This window comes from Toxotes jaculatrix, chromosome 4, assembly GCF_017976425.1.
Source record: "Toxotes jaculatrix isolate fToxJac2 chromosome 4, fToxJac2.pri, whole genome shotgun sequence".
In the NCBI taxonomy this organism is placed as follows: Eukaryota; Metazoa; Chordata; class Actinopteri; family Toxotidae; genus Toxotes; species Toxotes jaculatrix.
In genome coordinates, this window is record NC_054397.1 from 5285503 (window position 1) to 5301896 (window position 16394).

Genomic DNA, 16394 nt, shown 5'->3' on the forward strand with positions numbered 1-16394 from the left:
GCAGCACGACATGCCTGGGTAACTTCTGTTCAATGTGCTGCTGGCCCATAAAAGATGCATGAGGACTGAGCCCAGCGGTTATCAATCAGTTATAATAACAGGGACGAATGTTCAGACAATTCCAACACTGTGCCCCCCCCTCCCTGCCGAAATACCTACAACTGTCTACAGACAGGGCAGGACTGACTCACTGCAAGTGACAGTGCAAGTGTTGTGCTGGTGTGTGCTGAGGAATGCATATTAAATGAGAGAGAGAAAGATTCTCAAGTCTATGTGCACACAAAATACTGAAAAAGGTCATGTCCCAGAAATTACTATAGGGAAGTCTTCAGGCATGCATACCCTTGAATGAGATTATACTTAATGAAAAGGACAGCTTTTAAAAGCTTTATTTATGGTGGCCCAGAAGAACGTATGATTTTATTTCCTTGGAAACAGCTTAATGTTTAAATATAGAATAAGGACAAGCTCAGCTTCTACTGGGGCTACTTTTTGGTTAACAGACCAAAAATGAAAGCCACTGTTAATGGCATCACACAGCATCCTCCACCATTCCCAAGGGGGGTGTCCTGGGTCCAGCTTGTCCCAACAGGATGCATCTAATGGGTAAATAGCGGGAGGAGATGGTGATGAGTGGGATGGTATGAAAGAAAGGCAGAGATATTATATTTGGAACCCCAGGATTTTTTTTTCCTCAAAAGAAAAGTAGACCATCATCCACTCTTCGTGTGGTCTTTCTCCCTCTCTTTTATGTCCATGTTATGCAATCGTCTGTTTCTTTTATTCCAAGCCTCCGAGGCTCTGACGGAGGAGGATAGAAGACCTCAACAGGTGGAGATTTTTATTCTAGGGATAGAGGAGGAGGAGGAAGAGGAGGGTAGTGGAGTATTCTTTAATAATAAGCCCGCTGGTCTGCTTACAATGCGCTGATTTTTTTTTTCTTTCTTTTTTTGCCCCATAGTGTAACTCCGCTTATGACAGCCAGTCCTAGTAGAGCTTCAGCCTGCTAACATGACCCCATGCAGTATCTACACCATCTGTCTGCAATGGGACTCCAAGGCAACACTGAGGGAGATGCAGAGAGAGGGATGGATGGAGGGAGGGGTGGGGTGGGGGGGGGTTGTCAGTGCTCCCCGAGGACCCCCTGTGCTGCAGTTTTGATCTGCTAATTATGTTTAATTGAGGCTGTGTAATTCACAAGCGTTGCCTCTATTTTCCCTTATCTCACCCGCGTAGCTTTTAACAAACTCTGAGAAACGAGGGAACATGACACACCATCAGCAATAAACGGTTCGGTGCAATAATTCTGAATGGATCGGTGTTTTAATTTTGGGGAAGCAGGGTGTCTGCTTAGGGACCAGTAGATTGGGTTACAACAGTTCAGCGGATATTGAAATGTTTTATCAGTGCGCAGTGGATGCTCTGAGGAGCGGAGGCGCGAAGCGGCTACTTGTTTGACGCCGAGACAGTCGTCACAGCGCGCGTGCACACACACACACACACACACGGAGAGATAAAGAGACGCTTGCACAAAAGCGCGCACGCGGCTTCGTTTGGCGAGATGGCACCAGGTGATACCATAAACGACGAATGATGGTGTGCGTCTTCGTTTTCTGGAGAAGACACGCCAGGAAACGCGACACACAGAGAGACAGAAAAACGCGACAGGGACAGACGAGGAAGAGACATATCAGTTTTAACGAGCTGTGAAGTTGGAGTCGCTTTTTTTATTTTTTTATTTTTTATTTTTTTGGAGGGAGTAGACATGGCGAAATTTCCCTAGCGCGCGCCCTTTTAACTCGTCACATGAAAATCTTTTTGATATTTTATAATGGGAAGATGAAGTCACCCAAGTCTGCCCCCCACCCACCACAACACTACCCCCGCTCTCCCCCTCCACCACCACCAACCTTTTCCCATTGAGGCCCGGTGCCGATATGTTTAATTAACAAGGCTGATGTGTAAGTACCTTCAGCCAGAGAAGCGTGGGCGGACGGGCTGCGGGGTAAGGAGACTGCCGGAGAATATTTCCTTATTTCTCTCCGCTGGGGCGCTCGGTCTGCTGCCGGAGCATCACCTCAGTCGCGCGGCGCAGAGAGCGACAAAAACAACTCGACCCGTTTAAACTTGTTCCGAATTGTTTAGGTTGGTTTTTGGTGTGCGGTACTCGTTCGGAGAGCGCGTGAGGGAAAGACAGCAGGAGAGTGTGAGTGAGAAGAGAGAGAGAGCGCGAGAGAGTGTGTGTTAATATATAAATGAATGTGTATGTGTGTGCGTGTGTGTTTTCGTGTTATTTGTGACGGAATCCCCCCTTCAGTCTCCAAGAATCCGCGAGCGGAGCGAGGAGGAGGGCAGGAGAAGAGGAGGAGGAGGAGGAGGAGGCGCGCGGACCTGTCCACGAGCCCTCACTGCGGAACGCGCGGGGCTGCCGCTGGAGATTCCAAACCCACGGTTATTTTGGATTCTAGAATCTAACTGATCCCCGCACGTCCACGGCGGCTTTTTTCCCCCCCTCACCTCCTTTCCCCTCCGTCTCCGCCGTTCAGTGGACGGTGTTTGACATCTTTACCGGGAGGAATACTACTACCTATCTACCAGGGGGAGAGGTGGTGGTGGTGGTGGAGGGGGAGGTCTTCTGAGGCAGACAGGTGGATTTATCCGTGTGGTAGAGTGTTTTTTGGGGGGGATTGGATGGAGGAGAAATTGATGGATTAATCTGACGGAGGAGAGTCGTATGTGACTCCCACTCCTGCCGAGGGCACCCGAATGGAGTAACAGGCTGCAATGTCATCTCCACCTGGCCGCCTGGAGAGATGTGTCACGGGAATGGGGTGAGTTCGCCTAATAAGTATTAGTATTTTATTTTATTTTATTTTATTTTATTTTATTTTTAATTGGTTTGGCTGAACTCTCTCCTCTCGGGGGGTGACGCGGAAATTGAGCAGCATTTGTCGGGGTTCAGCGGTTTAATATCCGCCGCACACTCACTCTCCGCTCAAAGTGGAGCAGCGGCGGGGTGGTGGGGAGGCTGGTCTGTGTTCCTCTCTCCGCTTCTTCGTTTGTCCGAGTGCCCGACACACAACCTGCTGCATGCCCTACATAGACGAGCCCGGCACCGGAGAGGGGAGCGTGAGGGGAATATTCGCTAAGGAGCCACAGGCTGTTTTTAACGCTCTCTCTCCCCCTTTCTCTCTCTCTCTCTCTATCTGACACACACACACACACAAACACACACATCCACAGAGTAGACAACCTCCTAATTTATCTTTCTCGCCGAACACCATTCAACCTTTGAATTTAACTTGTGTTTTCGTCACGCAAGCCTCCCATCCAATAAGCCCGTGTCTCAGCATCTCCAAAAGAGGCACGCACGCACTTGTACTCCGACATACACAAAACATACAATGTAACACACACGCGCGCAAACACACACACACACACACACACACACCCAAGGACGCGGTATGAGCTGGTATTTGAGGTAATTCAAACTGTTAAAATGCTAATGAGTCACGAGGAATATGACGATGCTGGGTAATAATGTTTATAGCTCGTAAATAGGAACCGGCCTTTTAAAGAGTCAAATTCAACAAGTCTGCGCTTTTAAGAGCCGCAGCACAGTAAGCAGTAATGTTTTTGTGACTCCTTGTTTTCCAGATCAAGTTTGAACACTTTTCCTCTGGTTTCATTGACGCTGTGAGAAGGAATCAAGATGCCAGTGAACGGACAGGTCATGGTGGCTGCCTGCACGGGCCCTCACACCACGGCACGAAAACTCAACATTCATCGCACGGACTCCGAAGAAGAAGGCGCAAAACCTCCGCGATCGCAAACCCGCTGCAGCCACGCTTTGTGACACCGAAGGTAAGGACCGCGACCGGTAACGGCGATCAGGGGGGAGAGAGCACGGCGCGCCGCGAGTGCGTCTCGGAGACGGAGCGCCGTGCGACGCTGAGCGGCGCTGTTGCATCACATTATGCCCGGCTGCTGATGAGAGGCCCTGTAATGAATTCATATCTCAAATTACAGTTTTCAGGCTTTGAATGCAGTCACGTTGTAGAAACACATTTTCTTCCGTTTTCCTCCCGCTTCCCGTGCCAAGTCTGACACACGAAGTGTCTTCTCCTCCTCTCAGGGACACAGAAGCCATCACACACACACACACACACACACGCACTCACACACACAGATGTTTCACGGGGGGTAACTATAAGAGTCTGACTTATCAGAGTGGGCTATAGGAGTGTGACATGACAGGATATATAGCCCTTAATCCCTTAATTCTCCATCAGACTAATTATTCCTGGTGGCAAAGGGATGCCCCTCATTTTCAATTCTGAATATTGTGCGTGAATGTGTGTGTACATTCATCACGATCATTTCAGGCAAATTATCATTCATGCCATACTAGACTCATTGTGGTGTTTTATAGAGCTGGAGAGAGAGAGAGAGAGACTGATGATGTGCTCAGCAGTAGCCTATTTTCTTGAATAGTGAGATGACACAAAAGGAGATCAACTCTGTAGGGCATAAACGCAATAGAGTGGGGAGCACTGAGTGTCGGGAGCTGTTGCTATCTTCATTAATATAAATATCTTGAGCAAAGCTGCAGTGAATTCTGGGTGATGTCATAACACCTTTAAACCTCAGCAGTACTTTATAGTAGGCCTACTTTTCTGATCACTTCTTTTTTTAGTTGCCATCACTTCAGAGTGTGTTTCCTGTTCAGCTGTGCCATGCATTTTCATCTCTCTGCTGTTTAACAACTACTGAAACAAAGCTAAACAGTAAAATCTTGAAAATGTAAAAATCCACAGTGCTGTGATGCATACCATATTCTGAGTCCCATTTTGGCTCCGGCATGACACAGTGTTGAAATTATGTGTCGAGATGCATCTCACCGAGCTGTTCACTGAACCGTCTCTATTGTTGGCAAAGCAGGTACTGTAGTTCAGGAGTCATTGTCTGGAAGCCGCTTGTCGGTGTCGTCAGAAATGAGACTGTGTTCTGTGTCTCTGCGGTTAAAGCTATTTAATCCCTAACATTAAGTGTGCTGTTCTCAACATGTTGTGCTGCCTTTAACAGGATGGCCCTCTTGAGATTATTTTGATCGCACCTAAGTGAAACTGGTGATATTCACACAAACATTAAGTTATTGTACCTTTGCTGGTAACGAAGATCTAAAAGGTTGTTCTGTTGTTTCTGTCTTGTGGCTCTGCTAAATACAATTTTCTTGTAAAAACATTTTTTTTTTAAAAATAAGTTATTCTGAGAGGTTTCTTCCAGAGAAAGGGCTACAAAAGGTGAGCACTGAGAATATTCTGTGTCATCTTGAGCTCAGTGTTTTGGTTTTTAATAGTGTGCAAGACATTTTTAGAGCTGCAGCCCGAAATTGGCCCAAAATCTACATATGCCTGCAAGTGGAGAAAGGTTCAGAGCACAATCATGCAGAAATCCTTCTTTTCATGAAAGATAGATTTAGAGTTTCTACCTTTGTTGAACTATTAATTTTACTGAAGTGATCCAAAAGCATTGTAATTATTATTATCACATGTTTACTGTGACACAGTCTCAAAGAGCAGCTTATTGGCTAGCTACACCATAAAACTGGCCCTTTGATTAGAAGTACTGAGCCATAAGAATAGTGCCCTGGTAAATTTTTAGAACTAAATGTGTTGTTTTGGGTAGCTCAGTTAAATTTATTTTGGTCACACACATTTGAGTAAAACCAACTAAGAATCCTCATATCTTCTCTTTTTCTCTTTCCCCCCTCCTTTTTTCATGAACAAATAGAGGATTTTAGGTAGGAGTACGCACACAAGATTGGGACCTAGAGCTTATGAAAAATAATTATAAAGATGCTTAAAAAAGAGAAAAGCCAAAGAACCCGTGGGAGGAAAAATGCACCTTCCTGCCCTGCATTGTAGCTGTATTTGTCCTGAAGGAGGTATTGACATATCCTGTGATAAGAGCTACAGCAAATAATCCCCTTATCTGCACAGTATTTTTGGTTGGAGCTCACTTTCCACTGAAGTTGACAGAATGCATGTTTGGGGGGAAAAAAAGGTTTTTGGTGATGGGGTTCTGCCTAGAACATAAAGCCAAACCAAGTGCAGGTACCAAGCCTCTGGCATGGCCTCCAGCTGTCATCTGCTGAGTGAGTGCTTTCTTTAAAGTCAATTAAACCTGCCACTGTGCCCGTACTGCGTTTCGTCAGATAATCTTGTCCCGAGAACATCCACCACCAAAATTGGGTTATATTTGATTCTCAGTGGCCAATAAATTTAATTCCTTTTCTTGTTCACTGTTAGAAGAATGTATAAAGTGATGCCATGCCCTCACAGTTGCTGTCTTTGTACGTACAATCACAGGTCAAATGCTGCTCACATGCATCTTGAGAAGATGAAAATGAGTGTTTTCATTTTCCTGTTCCTAGCAATTACCAGTGAAAAGGGCTGAGTGACATATGATGATGAGTCGTTTGACCCCCGCTGATCTTCTGTATATTGATGTGTGATAGTGGGGTCTCATATACAAGTTAATAACCCCAAAAGCCTCATATGAACGTGCACTGTTTAATCATTTAATCAAAACACAGTTGGTGGTCTCATTTAATGAGTTAGTGAGCCACAGTGATATTAAATAGGGTTTGACTAATACAGGTTTTTGAGCTGATATTTTTAGAAAGTTGATGTTTTGTGATGATGCCCGACATCTGTATAAATTTAACCATTTCATGCTGTGTGTTTGCATGGCCTGAATATTGAAAAATCTTATTAAAAATCTCCTGTTTTATAAGTAGATGTTCCGTAATCCACACTGAACACATAGTGTAGTGGCTGCAGTATTATGGTCCTGCAGCCTGCACACTGCCGCTAAGAGTAACACTTCATTAGTGGTTTGACCTGTATATGGGCATATGACTAAATATTTATAGATAGTAGTACACACCTTCAGTGCATCTTTAATGGTTTTAAAGCATTTCCATCTGCTTCAGATTCCAGATAAGTCTTATCCAGTTCCAGCCCACTTTTTCAAAACTTTACTGATAGGATTTAAGTAATCCAGTCGGAATAAATCAGAAAATTGGGGTTTTTCAAACGCAAGAAATAATAATTCTCATTGCTCAGGCTAGGATTTGGATTTGGAAATCAAATCCTACCTCTAATCAATCTTAAAACGTGTATCTGTGTTTTTCATGACTCAGAGGCAGATAGTTGTGATGCTGAAAATCAGGATAATCTTGATCCTACTTGAGAGGTGGTTTCAGGGTGGGTTTAGAGACATGACAAGCATAATAGAGCTGCAACCAAGAAACTGCCATCTATACAGCTTGAGTATGAATTAAAAGCAGAATTTCATTTTTCCATTTTAATCAATAAATCTGTCAAATCAGTCTCTCATCTGTAATGCCACTGACCCTTTTTTTTTTTTTTTATATATATGTAGCTTTGAAATCATGTTGTTATAAGGTTATTATGCTATATTACTTTTTTCAATGTAACTTGTGGCAGAACGCATTTTTGGCCACTCACTGACACCTAGAATTTTTCAGATTGCTGTTATTAAAAGCATTATTTGAGATGGTGAGATAAAAGTTAAATGGATGTTGGGTAAATTGTGACTTTTATTTAACAGTATTGACCAGTACTGCAACAAAGTCTATAGGTCTTGGCTCACAGGAGATTATGATTGACCAAAATGCAACTGTCATGTTTTCACAGCCATCTAAACTGTGTTAAGATCCAACAGTGATATCTGTGTAGTAATTTCCCTTTTTTGGCTTGAAAACCCAATGTGTTGTGAGACCTGCAGTCCTTGTCTACCATTTCTAAGCAATGTAATACACAAGCGTGAAACACCTGAAATCATACTGCCAACAAACTAAACTAAGGCTGCTTGGCAAAGGTTAGGGATCATGGCAAATAAACTATTCTTAAAGCTGCATTAACAGATTGTTTTTGGCCACTTGACAGTAGCATAATAAGCTGTAAACACAACATTAACAAATTATCACCTTGTAAAGTTGTTATGGAAAATGTGTCAGCAAACAATTGCTTATTTACACATCCAGACACGGAGAAACATTAGCATTCATTTTAAGATGTGTGTCTTGAGAACTAATGAATATAAGTCCAATATCCACTCATGTCAGCTCTGTTTTGGTCTACAGAAGTCCTGGGGCTAGTTTCACAAGGATAGACTTTGACTATGGCTTAGATCTAACTAATGTCAGACTTCAGATTCATCTACTGCGCAAAGCTGTTTAGTTCATGAAGTCTGGGTAAATTGAGACTTGTTTCTAGCTAACAAACATGACTGAGCAACTGCACCAAACCACTTACCTTCAGAAAAGATATACAAACGTGGGAAAAGATGCAAAGACAGAGATGTTTAATCGAGAAAATACTAAAACAGGTGGACCACAGGAAGAAGACATGATAAATGGTGATGAGGATAGCGTTAACAGCGGGTGTCACTGATTACCAGCATGGATCTTAGTTCAGACTTAGCTCCAGGGTCAGGTGTCTAACCTTTTAGGTTTGAAATTAGTCAGTCTTAATTTTTGTGAAACTGTTTAACTTTCATTTGACTAACCTAACAGCGAAATTAAGACTGGCCTAACACAACAGACTGGTCTAAAATCTCTTTGCTAAGCCAACCCTGGACTGAAATATCTGACTGTTGAGCTACTTAATGCTTTAAGTTCATTAGCTGGTCTCTAATTGTCATGCAGTGCTGGGCTGGTAGCATACATTGGGTTTATTAGAGCTTTTGCACTTACAACAGCTGCCGGTTGATGTTCGAAATGAGGCTGATGAGAGCGAAGAGACTGAAGCAAAGCAATTAATGTAACTATGGCAGAAAAAGCTAAAGCACTCCATAGAGCTAAGAGTAACTGCGGAGTTGGGTGGTAATTCTCTATGGGTATGAAACAGCAAGCAACACTTAACAGTACATATGGTCTTTTGATCCATAATTAATATCAAATATTGATTAGCCAGCTTTAAAACCCCCATGCACGGTTTTGAAAGAAGAAAATTCAGCCTCAACACTGATAGTCAGTGGTCATTGTTAAAGATGCACACAGATGTGCTCCCCTTTGATGTCAGTGTTCATCTTTCAGTTGAAAGCTTAAGGCTTTCAAGATGGTGGATGGTTTCATTTTGGATTGTAACCCCCCACAGAGTCTATTTGAATACTGTGCTTTTGAATTAGCTTGATTAGTATTAAGCACAACATGTGGCTTTGAGAGCAAGAACATTTCCAGCTTCCTAGGAGGCTTAGTTGTTACCTTAAATGATGTCTTTTACACTTTGTCAGTCTGAGGGTTTTTCCAAGCTCAGAAAGAGGCTTAGGAGCTTCCTAAGTGCGGCCAGGCTGGCCCTGTCAGTTTGACCAACTTAACACCCAAACCCATATTCCAATTTTATGCTTTTACAGACACCAGATTTTGGTTCAGACTGATATAACACTGTCCTGGTTTAGACATTCTCGAGCTTTTCAAATCCAATTTGATTAAGTTTTCCATAGCAATGAAGAACAAATCAGCCACATAAATGCATCAATATTATATTTCCATTTTTTTTTTCGCCAGCAGGGTTAATGTTAAGTAGCTGAAGACTCACTGATTCCTTGAAATATGGTTGCCACTCTCATAATTTCATGTATTACATTTGTTAGATCACAATTATCTCAATGTCTCACTGAGGTGATTAAAACATTTCTACAATACATCAGACATCATTATACCAGAGGAGATAACTCGTGCACAGCAGGGCTTTCTTTAAACAATGACGCTATAAAGCTTCACAATCATATTCCACTGTCGCACCATTATTGTATTGGTAAAAGAGGGTTTAAAGGGGGTAGTTATTGTAATTCTCTTGGTAAGCCATCGGTTACATTACGAAAAAGAAAGTCTGGCACTGAGTGCTCAGTACTAACTGTGCCAACAATGTTAAGTCCATTAGGAATTTCATCAGTCAGCTTCAGAACAAGTAAAATAGCTTTATTATCTATTATTTAAACAGAAGTTCCTTAAATTCACATTGTATGGTATTTACGTTTAGGGTAATTTGTTCCTTAAATGTTCAAATGTTTTGTTAAGCGCTTTGCTAACTTAACTAGCCAACAACGACAAATCCTTACAGTTAGGGGTTCACATTTACGGTTTAGCTATCATGGTCTTAGATTTTTTTTCAATCACAGTTTATCATGAAGTATTGAGCTTAATTTGTCATTGTAAAACTTCCTCAGTGCTGCAGTCAGACAAATTTAAAGTCCTTTTAAAATTGCTTGTCATTTTTTAAGGAAAGAAATTGTTGTTTTTGGAGCTGAGTCAAGGATTATTTGCTGCAAGACAGAGACACAGTGTAAACTAAGCCAAAAAAAACTGAATACCACGTCCCAACATGCCACACCACTCATTCCACTGATAGTCGCTTACTACTTTTTGGGCCCATTAAACATGTGCACCAGGGACCTTCTCCAGCTGAATGGTATGTGGGTTAAAGATTTTCCTGGACCAAGCTGGCTGACTGACATAAAATTATATAAATTGCTCTTCTAGACTTTGTAAATGGATCAAATTCTGATCAAACAAATTGTCATTTCAGGGTGTTTGTAATGTTTCCACTGTTTTAGTGCCTTTCATTGTTAAATGTCTTTAAGTTTCATGTTGTTTGGATTCTGGGATTTTTGAAAATTAGGTAGGTGGAGCAGGTGGACTGGTCAACAAACATGGCCTGCTGCAGGTCAAGGGAAGTGACAATGTTAGACATTATATATGCTCATACTTGTAGACACTGTGACTAGGAACCCAAGGTTTGCTGCTGTACATCTGTGACTCTTTCTTGTCAGTGTCATAGCCTGCTCTCAGCCTGTCAGTCACAATCACCGCCGTGCCTCCGTTAGGAGAGCGACGTCACGGCTTAATGCAAATGTCGTTTAAAATAAAAATGTTTTAATGGGGTAAATGCAAATCCACCTACATAGATGGATACCCTATAGCGTACCTACAGGTAGAGGCACAGAAATGGACGTGTTTATGAGAAAATGAAAAAATATAAATTCCCCATTTTGTGAAGAGTTGTTTGAGCTTATTTTCTGTAAGAGGGGAATGCTATCAAAATTAAGTGGTTTTATCCATTATTGATTTGTGAAAGTGATCCATGCTTTTATGTCTTCTCACTTAAACTGCTGTAATTCAGTGTTTTTACCTCAGTCAAAGGTCTTTCTCTTGTCTCCAGTTTGTACAAACACAGCACCTATGAGACTTCCTGGAGCACTGACTCTGCTTTTATTGATTCTGCTGTGATTTTTTTTTTTTTGTGTGTGTGTGTGTGTGTGTGTGCTATTTATCTGTTTGAAAAGCACAGTGTAACTGTGGGTTGAAAAGTGCTGTATAAAAATGATTAGTACTTTAATTATCTAATTGTAGATTGACCAGTAAATCTCTATGTAGTAATTGCATTTTTTTTTTAATGAAGATCAGCCCTTGATTTAAATGGTGGATGTTGGTGCTTAAGTAGATTTTTATACTCACATCCCATTGCACTGATTTTTCGAGACTTGCTTTGGAGATGCACAGTGATGTGGTCAACAAAGAACAGAAATCTGCAATATGTGTAGTTAGTTTCCTAATCTAAAACACATTTGCCAACCAATAAATGCTCCTAAAATATAAAATGATAATAACAAGCAAACAATACATTATTCTGTGCAGTTGATGAGCTTCTGAGTATTCGGAATACTGAAAAGAAATAAATGTAGTCAGGTTTTTCAAATTAAATGATTCTGCTGTTTGCCAAGTGACTTTCAACATGTGGTGACTTTTACCAGATTTCCACATGAACAGGACCTTGATCACTCCATGATTTAGAGTGTCAGTGTCTAGCCAGTTTTCATCCTTTTTTTTGTGAATGATCTTGTCGAGAACTCTGCCAGGCAGCGCGATGCAGAGGCCAAAAATATTCCCAAAACATCCACAGATCATCCAAAATATATTACTCCAGGTATAATGCTCCCTTCCACGCTGGCGACAGGTGCTGTCTCAGCCAGACGGGGCATCTGGTGATGTGGGAACATTTGAAGCTTCTGCCTCCTCCTGCCAAGTGCAGTTTTTAACAGCAATGAGCAAAAAAACATACAGTATGTTGAACAGACACTGGTGCCCAGAGATGAAAGATCAGGTATAGATACCGCGTTGGAGGCTTTTGAAAGGCCTTTTGAAATACCTTAACCACAAACCTAAATTACTTAAGATTCCATAAGTAAAATGACACTGCAGGGTTTTTAAAATAAAGAAATTCTCAAAAGGCAAATATTAAGTACAGTACAAGTCTGAAACCATTCAGACATTGAATATGGAACAGTCCTGGCCACATCTGTCTGTTAAAGTGATGGCTTTTTTTGCATTAAAACATACTGTAGGTCTTCTTATGTGAATGTTCCATAATGATTTCATTTAAACATGACAGGACAATTATGAAAAGGGCCACAGTGTGGTATCACTGCTAGAGAGCAGAGATGAGATGGAAAATAATGAATCTTTCCAGGTTTGTCATAGGCGTCATCAGTGACTTATTTTGAAACTGAAGTCTTAATTAATGACCATCACAAGCACGAGGGACACTCGCCCCCAGTTCTCAGTAGTAAAAATACATTAATATGCAATATATTTTCACATCAGTTTCACGATTAGATACAGAATTCTGCCTGTGAAACACAAAATAAGTTGAGTCATGTAATCCTTATCTGCTTATATTTGCTGGATTTCTGTAATTTCATCAATGTAGGGAAATTTTATTTGATACTTTATGGAGAGAGATGGCTGGTCTGATTGTTCTGTTTCTTTTATTTGCTTTAGCTCTTGAGGTAGCGGTGGCTGATGTGAAGATCTATATCTTGAGTCAGTGTAAATTTGTCTACTGTCAGAGATGTTGCCGTGCAGTGTATGTTTGTCCTGTGATATCGAACCCTTTGATATATTTGGTTATATTAGGCTATTTTGGGCAATTATGGAAATCAGTGAGCATACCTGCTTCGTGGCAAGTGGGAGAAACTTAGGCCAAGATGTGTTTTTAACCATGTGCTGCTGTAACTGTTACTAGGTCCAACTCAGTAAGCTTGCTGTCGTGACTTTTACAGAATAGTGGTTCTGGCGCTTGTTCAAACATGAGACCGACATGTAAAACTGGCAACATGTTTGATAACGTGCGCGCCTGAAGGGAGCTTGAGCAGAAGGATTTCACAGGGGAAAGAACATGCTACATGGGCAATTTTTCCTCATGGAAAGGTAAAAAAAAAAAAAAAAACTCATCCCAAATCTTCCACACATATACGATCAGATAAGAACAGGACCAGCTCAAACGTCTGCTTTTTAATTCACCTACAGTGATCAGCTGTTTGTCATTGCACATGGTTGAACATGGCCTAAAAACAGCAGTTCAGTACTTTCATTTCCTTGACTTATTACATCAATTGGTAGATTAATAAATGTCTTCACTTTCATCAATAATAGATTGTTCAAGAGATTGGGGCACTTGTCATGCATGAAAATTAGTACAAATTCAGTTTTTTGCCTAAAAGTTAAAGGGAGAATTTAATCCATCATTACATCAGACTGTCGAAGTAGGCTTACAAATGATTGTCTACAACCGTCCTGTGTCATTTTAATGTTTCACATCCTTTCAATAATTAAAAGTTAGAAAAAAAAAAAAATCACATTGTATATTCATAAGGATGGCCGAGTCTCATACTGTGCTATGTTCTTGTAACCCTGGTGTTCGTAGTCTGGGGTCAGTTACAGTTTTAACATACAAATTTCATACAGTATGAGTTAATGCAAAAGTTTCTTTTGTAAACAAACAAATCCTTCAAACTTGAGGAAATTGTTTTACTAAAACATATTTGTTAGGTTATATCCTTGTTGTACATACAAACATCCAACCATAAGCTTCATAATTAAGTGCAATTCTAATGTAAAATATAATTTTTCGAATTTATCGACTTACCTAACTACATGGGCTTGCTCCGTCTTTCCAAGGTCAGAACTATCCTGCCTGAAATTCTGCACACTTTCCTGTCATGGCAAAGCTTCACAATAACTTTATTTTTATGCCCTTTCTTCCCTTTTCCTGCCCCACCCTCACCCTTTGTCTTTTATTCTCCTCTACAGGGGTTGTGTCTTTCTCTTCCTTCACATCTTCCTGCACAAAAACACAAATAACCTCAAAGTCAAAAATATAGACACACAAATAAAAACACACAGATATAGACATACATACAAACACTGCTACAAAAACACACAATGCAGTCCCCCAGTGAATCAAGGAGTGCGTCCTTTCTGGTGTTTGGCATTGTCCTTGTTTATTCATATTTATTACCAATGAAATATGAATGACAGAAGTCTTGTGGAGATTTTCCGTTCCCCCAGTTCCACATGTCGCATACCACAAGCATACAAAAAAAAAAAAAAAGAAAGAAAAAAGATAGAATTGGCCAGTGTCCCACTAACACAGGTACACACATTTCTCTGCATTGCTGAAATTTTGATGTGGAAAAAGGCTGTTGGGCTGTTAAAAGACTGTGTCTAGCAGGTGGTTTTATCAAGGACAAACAGGAAGGCACTTGGAACGTACATCAATGTTAAACAAATAAAATTTCAAATGGGACCTTTCCACCATATTCCGCTGTCGAATCAAGACAGCAAAAATTTGTGTTTTGCAGTTCAGTGTCTGGGTGGGTGGATAATGATACACACTGTGCTTTGGTAAATGCAGAGCAGTCTTTGGGAAATGTAAACCCTGGCACTCCCAGGTCAGAAAAAACACATTTTAGTACATGATGAGACGGTGCATCTGCATTAAGATTATTCAGAGGTGATGCTCCGCAGTGGCATTAGATGTAAACCATTCTTTTATATTAGTAGCTGTTGTAGAAGTTCAGTGAAATTATGGAGTGTTTTGTATTTGTTTCTCAGTTACTGAGAAATTTTTCATTGTCCACGTCCTGCTGTTGTTGTGCCTTTATATTAATCATGAAAATTGCACCTTGTTCCAGTGTGATGTTGCAAAACATGTTTGCTAAAGTGTAGGTAGTCATTTGATTCTGTGTAGTTTGGTTTGAATTACTAACAGTCCTCTCATACGTGTATAAAATACAACATGTCAGACTAAGTTAGGGATAGAGCAGTGAAATCCTGGAGATATTTCCATCATTGTCCCAGATGCTTACACAGTTCACCAGCATCCACTGAGACGGAGACAGATATTCAATGGCTGACGTTAAGGAACATGAGAAAACATGAACTAAAGCATAAAGAAAATAATCAAATCGACAAACAATCACTTCGTTTCGGGTAGCAGATGTGACAAAAAGTATCATCATATTATCACATCATGAATAACTGCAGTTGTATGTTATAGTTCAAGATTCAAATATCAGTTAGTATAAAAGTAAAACATAATAGGCAAATTCTACGAGGGACTACTATCTAGTCTTCTTCTATCCTCTTAAAATAATTGTACAAGGAGCTGGGAGACCTTCCGTGTAAAATCGTGTATTTAATTGAATATGACGTGCTCAGTCCTCCACTTGAAGCCAGTGAAGTGGTAAGAACTGACACCTGCCAACGTGACTCCAAGCTTTAAGCCTGAGGCTGACTCTGACCAGTTTGTTTTGTGCTACTTGAGCTTTGTGTGTCAACATTTTTATAAGGGCCCACTACATGGATTAAAAGCATCGTCGAAATAACACTAGATCAATAAATCCCTCGAGTGTAGAGCAGCCTGCTTGTTAAACCAACAAGCAGGCTGTGATTTTGAAACATTTGGAGCTGGAGGTGATTATTGTTCTATGTCCTGACAGTCAGATTCTTATTCTATTTAACTTGTCATGTAAAACCTCCTGTATCTTTTCTTTATCTCTGTTAGGCACCAGTTTAGCTGAATCACCTGCAAATAAGAACAAGGAATTTGAGATGGCGGCTTTCATGTCAGTAATATAAAATAAAAAGAGGGGGTGCCCAACATACTGCCTTGTGGCACAGGTTTCAACCAACTTAAGAAGCCACCCAGCTCAGAGCTGTATCATCATACCAAGTGACCAAGTAAGGTTGGAAAGAATGTGTTGCTTGTTATCACTGAGAGACTCCAGGAAGTCACTGTGTCTAGCCAAGATCAGGTCTCGTACATAACCCCCTGTAAAACCACATATTGTTGTCTTTATGGCTCTGGACCGGGGACATCCATGGCCAGGGGCATTATGTTTTTCATCCGCCCTGTTCTCGTGAATGTGATATCTCAGGTACGCCTTAAGGGAATTTCTTCATAACTGTTCACTTTCACTCAAGGATGAACTGATTAGAATTTGGTTGCCAAAGGTCAAAA

General features: G+C 41.0%; 1 protein-coding gene across 1 annotated transcript in view; it reads left to right on the forward strand.

Moving 5' to 3' along the window:
• The first annotated feature begins 2813 nt into the window (after positions 1–2813).
• Positions 2814–16394, forward strand: part of grin2ab (glutamate receptor, ionotropic, N-methyl D-aspartate 2A, b) — an 84804-nt gene continuing 71223 nt past the window's right edge. Inside the window, exons 1-2 of the mRNA XM_041036241.1 lie at positions 2814–2831; positions 3658–3864. Of these exons, the coding sequence (XP_040892175.1) occupies positions 2814–2831; positions 3658–3864 (225 nt within the window). The remainder of the gene's footprint in view (positions 2832–3657; positions 3865–16394) is intronic.